The sequence below is a fragment of the Hordeum vulgare genome, chromosome 3H (genome assembly GCF_904849725.1).
Source record: "Hordeum vulgare subsp. vulgare chromosome 3H, MorexV3_pseudomolecules_assembly, whole genome shotgun sequence".
In the NCBI taxonomy this organism is placed as follows: domain Eukaryota; kingdom Viridiplantae; phylum Streptophyta; class Magnoliopsida; order Poales; family Poaceae; genus Hordeum; species Hordeum vulgare.
The window spans coordinates 474,860,255-474,866,762 of NC_058520.1; the positions used below are offsets into that span (position 1 = coordinate 474,860,255).

The 6,508-nt window shown below is 44.7% G+C and overlaps 1 protein-coding gene across 3 annotated transcripts; it reads left to right on the forward strand.

Annotated features, from left to right (window-relative positions):
• Positions 1-4,332: 4,332 nt before the first annotated feature.
• LOC123440214 (50S ribosomal protein L20-like) lies at positions 4,333-6,250 on the forward strand. 3 transcript variants are annotated; one of them, XM_045116784.1, is made up of 3 exons: positions 4,333-4,406; positions 5,493-5,709; positions 5,878-6,250. In XM_045116784.1, the coding sequence occupies exons 2-3, from the start codon at positions 5,524-5,526 to the stop codon at positions 6,058-6,060; spliced, it is 369 nt and encodes a 122-aa protein (XP_044972719.1). In that variant the 5' UTR covers positions 4,333-4,406; positions 5,493-5,523; the 3' UTR covers positions 6,061-6,250. The 3 variants fall into 3 exon arrangements, with proteins under 3 accessions (XP_044972719.1, XP_044972718.1, XP_044972720.1); XM_045116783.1 differs by lacking the exon at positions 4,333-4,406 and adding an exon at positions 5,145-5,169; XM_045116785.1 differs by lacking the exon at positions 4,333-4,406 and adding an exon at positions 5,217-5,392.
• The last annotated feature ends 258 nt before the right edge of the window (positions 6,251-6,508 follow it).

Consider the following 6,508-nt stretch of genomic DNA (forward strand, 5'->3'; position numbering starts at 1 on the left):
CGCTTGGGTACTACCCTTACTTGGACAAGCATCCCACTTATGATTAACCCCTCTCGAAAGCAACTACAACTACGAAAGAAGAGTTAAGACAAAGTCTAACCATAGCATTAAACTAGTGGATCCAAATCAGCCCCTTACGAAGCAACGCATAAACTAGGGTTTAAGCTTCTGTCACTCTAGCAACCCATCATCTACTTACCTCCCTCCGTCCCAAAATAAGTGTCTTAAGCTTAGTACAAATTTATACTAGAGCTAGTACAAAGTTAAGACAGTTATTTTGGGACAGAGGGAGTACTTCCTAATGCCTTCCTCTAGGCCCAAATAATGGTGAAGTGTTATGTAGTCGACGTTCACATAACATCACTAGAGGAAAAACAACATACAACATATCAAATTACCGAACGAATACCAAATTCACATGACTACTATTAGCATGACTTATCCCATGTCCTCGGGAACAAAAGTAACTACTCACAAAGCATAATCATATTCATGATCAGAGAGGTAATGAGTAGCATCAAGGATCTGAACATAAACTCTTCCACCAAGTAATCCAACTAGCATCAACTACAAAGAGTAATCAACACTACTAGCAACCTTACAAGTACCAACCGGAGTCGCGAGACGGAGATTGGTTACAAGTGATGAACTAGGGTTTGGAGATGAGATGGTGCTGATGAAGATGTTGATGGTGACGAGTCCCCTCCGATGAGAGGAGTGTTTGCGATGACGATGGCGACGATTTCCCCCTCCGGGAGGGAAGTTTCCCCGGCAGGATCGTCCTGCCGGAGCTCTAGATTAGTTCTGCTCAAGTTCCGCCTCGTGGCGGCGGCGAAACCACGAAAAAGCTCCTCTCTGATTTTTTCCTGGACGAAACCCTTCATATAGAAAAAGAGGGGGCCAGTGGACTAGTGGGCTGCCCACAAGCCCCCATGGCGCGGCCTGGGGGGTGGCCGCGCCATGCAGGCTTGTGGGCACCCCCTGGTGCCCCTCTGGCACTTCTTCGGCCCAGTATTTTTGATAAATTGGAAAAAAAATCCCCGTTGATTTTCACGGCGTTTGGAGTTGCGCAGAATAGGTATCTCAACTTTGCTCCACTTTCAGGCCAGAATTCCAGTTGCCGGTATTCTCCCTCTTCATGTAAACCTTGCAAAATAAGAGATAAAAGGCATAAGAATTGTACCGTGAAGTGAAATAACAGCCAAAGAAGCGATAAATATCAACATGAAAACATGATGCAAAATGGACATATCAATAGACACCAGGGTCCCTACGGTTACATACTACCGACCTCGAGTCGGGGGCAGATGCGTCGACCTAAACTACTAAACTTGGACGACACGCCGGTCTTTGGAGCTTTCCTTCTTGAATACGAAGTCGTCATGCGATCCGATCTTCAATAATACAGTCCATATGGTCGGCATCTAAGAAATGGGCCAACCATCAGAGGACCCCTTAGTCTAGGACTCCCTCAGGAAGTAAGAGGCCTTCAGTATTCTTGCACTCAAGGTTTCTCGCTCTTGTAATAATCTCCATGACTGTTTTGCCAAAAGAGCCAAGTTGAAAATCTCTAGATATTTAAACCCGAGTCCTCCTAGGTTTTTTGGCCTCGTCATGATGTCCCAAGAGACCCATGTCGGCTTGCGTTCTCCTTGCTTGCAACCCCACCAAAGCTTCCGGATAGTAGATTTTATGTGGTCACATAAACCTCTCGGGAGCTTGAAGCACGACATCGAGTAAACTCGGATAGCTTGCGCCACAGATTTAATTAGAACATCTTTCCCGCCAGCCGAGAGACATTTGCTCATCCATCCTTTAACCTTGTCCCAAACCTTGACACTTAGGTACTTGAAAGCTCCCTTCTTTGAGTGATCGACATATGTTGGCATCCCCAAGTATCGGTCGCCCAAGGATTCGTTAGGGACCTGCAGAAAGCCCTTGGCCGCATTTCTGACAATTTCTGGGCAACTCTTACTAAATAAGATTGAGGACTTCTCTGTGTTGATTCTCTGCCCCGAGGCCATGTAATAAGAAACCAACAGGTTTGATACCTCCTTCGCTCCATTGACACTTGCCGTGAAAAACAACATGCTGTCATCCGCGAATAAAAGATGGTTCACCGCCGGGGACGTTGGCGCCACCTTAATGCCGCTAAGCTAGGACGACCGGTTCTGGGATTTTAAGAGGCCTGAGAGGCCCTCTGCTGCTAATAGAAATAGGTATGGAGAGATAGGATCTCCATGAAAAATAACTCGTGTTGGTTTAAACATCTAAACACCTTTCCTTTTTTTGAGGGGAAAGCCAATGCTTTATTGATGATAATCCACATGAAGTGGGATACAAATCGGATCATGCGTGTTGGCCAACCAAACATGGTGCCCTGGTTCGAGATTAAGAGAGTGCTTAGCTAAACTAAGGGCCTCGCCATTAACGGCTCACCCTTCAAAAATAAAATTACAACGAAAATTAACAACTCGAAGTTTAATTTCTCAGATGATGGAGCCATATCGCCCCTGGTTGCCCAGTTTGATGTCATTCACCACCTGCTTGCAATACGAAGAGATAACAAAATCATGGAGTAGGAGATCCTCCACAAGGGCCAACGCCTCTCTGCAAGCGATCACTTCAAGCGTAGCTGGATCGATCTGGCCATCAATAACTAGAGTCGAACGACCAAGAAAGTTGCCAGCATCATTGTGGCAAACAACAGCACGGGAACCACCACGGTTCCGTACCACAACTCCATCAGTGTGTATTTTAGCATATCCTGCTGGTGGTGCACTAGGCCTCATGTGTATCTGCCTGGGTTGCCGGGGAGCTTGTTGCACGTTCGTCTGATTCTTCTCTTGTATCAAATCATGCTCAGATATGAAGCGCTGGATGAACATATGCGTCGCTTGAGGGCTTTGGTTGATCCCTTCATGAATAAATTTTCTGCGTGCCGTCTAGATAGACCATAGGGTAACCGCCAAATGAACAAAACCTGCATGGGCTAACGTCTCCATTAGTGAAAAGGTCCAATACTTTGCCCTTGGCTCAGTTAGAAAGACCAGCGGGTCTACCAAATCTCCAGCTTCCAGAGCCCAAACGCATCGTACCATCAAGCACTTGATGAAGGAATGCCTCCAGGAGTTGGGTGCTCCACATAGCCCGCAAGAGCTAGTGGTCGACATGTGCCAGTGTGCTCTCACATCCTCGGTGGGCAGCGGCTGTTTTGAGAATCGCCACAGGAACATCCTCACCTTTGCTGGAACTTGAGTAGTCCAGAGTTGCTTCCATGCTTTTTCCTCAAAGTTCCTGCTGGATGATCCCAAGGAGCCATCAAGCCACGTTTTCGTACGTTGTCGAGTCGAAACGAGCATTCTGTATGCCGACCGAACTGAAAACACACTGTTTATTTTGAAGTTCCAGGCCCAGTAGTTATCAATATTTCTGGTACATATGGGGATCGCCAAAATTTGAGGGACATCAATGGGTAAGAATGTGTGTTCAACTCACTGTCTATCCCTCGTTGTCGTGGTGTGATCGATAAACTCTACCGCGAGCCTGGGGGGTTTACAACCTTGCTGCCGAAGGGGCACAACATTTCATTCCTAGGAATCTAGTTCTCTTCCAAAACATTAGTGGTTGCTCCATTGCCAATGCGCTTGATGAGGCCTTGTTTTAGAACCTCCACTCCTTCTAGGATGGCCCTCCAGATTTGGCTAGGGTGGGAGCCAATGCTTGCGTGTAAAATAGAAGTTGTCGGGAAATAAACTCCCTTTAGAATTCTAGCACTCACAGAGTGAGGCTGCTGTAGGATGAACCTTCCCTGCTTAGCAAGCATTGCTAGATTGAATAGCTCAAAATCTTTGAACCACAAACCCTCATTGCCTTGGGTTGTGTCATATCTTTTCAGGAGACCAATAAGGCTTTCGATGGCCATCCTTAGATCCCCATCAGAACTTCCGCATTAGCATATTTAAATGGTCACATAGCCCTCTTGGGAGTTTGAAGGAGGACATGAAAAATACCGAAACCGCATGGGTCACCGATTTCAGTAGTACCTCCTTCCCTGCACTAGATAGCACCTTCTCTATCCAGCCTTGAATTTTGCCCCATAGCCGGTCCTTCAGAAACTTAAAACTCCATTCTTCGATATGCCCACATGAGATGGCATTCCAAGGTACTTTCTTAAACGCCTTACAATGTGTACATGGCAAAATGGATAATAGAGCTTAAAAAAAACGCTTTAACGTGGCCCACGATGCATCGTGATGTTCGAGGCCGGCCCACTGCGCTGCTGTGCCCACCGCGCCTGCTAAGCCCCCGCTAGAACAAAGCCCCCCAAACCCTCCCCCCCCCTCCGCCGCCGTCCAGCTTTCCGACGAGCAGCAGCCCCCACGGAGCGACGCTTCAGCGGCAGGGTATGATTTCGCACAACCTTTCTTGTCGCCGACGTCCCTTTTCCTTCCGCAATCACGAAATCCAGTAAATTCCTGTTTCTTTTTCATAAAGGGCGAAAATTTGCCCAGCTGCAGCTGATCTTAATCCACATATGGCGAGATTAGGTCGAGACATAGGCCGTTGCGTTAGCCAATCCCGCATTGGTAGAACCCGTAACCAAGCGAAATCACCCCCTTAGTATCTTAGCGCCCGCTTCGCTTGGAGCCATCTATGCATGTTGATATGTCCTGCTACATCTTCTGGAATTTTGTGAATTTGAGACTTTTAGGATATTTTCTGGAATTGTGTGAATTTCAGACTTTTAGGATATTTTCTACTTCCTCCGTTCCTAAATATAAGTCTTTTAAGAGTTTTCACTAGAAAACTACATACGGATGTATAGACATATTTTAAAGTGTAAATTCATCCATTTTGCTCCGTATCTACTCATCTAGTGAAATCTTTAAAAATACTTATATTTATGAACGGATGGAGTAGAATTGTGTGAATTTCCTGAAGCATATTTTTTCCAATTTATTAAGTTGTTTCTATGTTAAAATATGAAAATCCCTGTCAGTCCTAACGAATTATCATGGTGGAGGGGATAGAATAGAGCGACATTCAGTCCATGTGGGGATTGTGTAAAAGTTTTTCTGTACCCCTAACGGATCCCTATTCCCTTGGCAGTGCTATACAATGGAGCAGGGAGAGAACATTTTCTCAACTCCTCACCGGGATGTTCATGTTGAGTAAAAGTTCAGGGCCATATGTTGTATTAGTATCTTATTGTTTATCAAAATGAGTGTCATACGGAATCATATGTTACTATTTGCAGAGCAAACAGAGAGGAAAATGTTCTGAATTTTCGGTGGGCATGCAGTGTTTCTGTGTGGAGCTAACAATGCACATGAATTTGTGTTATCATATGTTTCGTTGTAGGGCTTTACTGTAGTGCAGGCGGCTTAAGGTGTTAAGCTTTTTCTTGATTTTTGTAGTGAAAATCAGTACAGAAAAGCTTGCTTCTAGTTAAGTGTTGGCTAACAGTTTTTAAAATTCTGTTGTTTCAGATTGTTGGAAGGGAGTCCTGTTAGCTACACAATGAACAAGGGGAAGATTTTCAAGTTGGCAAAGGGATTTAGAGGAAGGGCGAAAAATTGCATAAGGATAGCACGAGAGAGGGTTGAGAAAGCCTTGCAATATTCCTACAGGGATAGGCGTAACAAGAAGAGAGACATGCGGTCCCTATGGATTGAGCGCATCAATGCTGGTACACGACTGCATGGGGTATGTATCGATCTGTTTGCTAGTAATGTCTAATAACCATAGTATTTTTATTTATGAAATATCATCTTTTGAATGATTATGTTAAGACAAACAGGTAAATAGAACACACTAGCAGCCTTGAATTCTTCTGTTTAAGTAACCCTTTTTTTTTTTGCATCTGACTACCAGGTGAACTATGGCAACTTCATGCATGGACTGATGAAGGAGAACATCCAACTGAACAGGAAGGTGCTCTCGGAGCTGTCAATGCATGAGCCGTACAGCTTCAAGGCACTTGTTGATGTATCTCGCACTGCATTTCCAGGGAACAGGCCACCTGCCCAAAAGGAAGGTCTAGCAGCTATTCTGTGAAACAGCTTGCCCAATAAATCACTGATGTCATGCTGATCTTCCATTTTCCCTTCATTCCAACTGAAAGTTATTGCCAGTCTACCAATATCTTGTATCCGGGAGGTGACTCATGTAATGTCTTTTCACCATTCCCTGTGGTATTCTCTTTAGCAGGAACACCTTTTGAATGCATTATTGCCCATTTGGCCCCTTTCTGTTGGTCTTATAGAGAGAGGTCACTCTGTGTTGCAAGTCAGCAATGTTGATTGTTAATTCTGGAGCAATATAATAGAGATTGGCAATATAACAATCAACATTGCTGAGTTGCATAACAGAGATTGGCGGCTCTTTTTATAACAGAGATTCGAGCAATATTACCAAATACACCTGCTTCTGAATGCATACTTGTAAAGTGCTTGTGTTTTTTTTAAATCACACCCCCTTTATTAATTGGCTACAATTGTAGCAT

What these genes read in the sequence shown, in the direction of transcription:
- LOC123440214 (XM_045116783.1), top strand. An exon ending in CTGGTACACGACTGCATGGG is followed by an intron (nt 5,710 to 5,877) that starts GTATGTATCGAT and finishes TCTGACTACCAG; the next exon opens with GTGAACTATGGCAACTTCAT.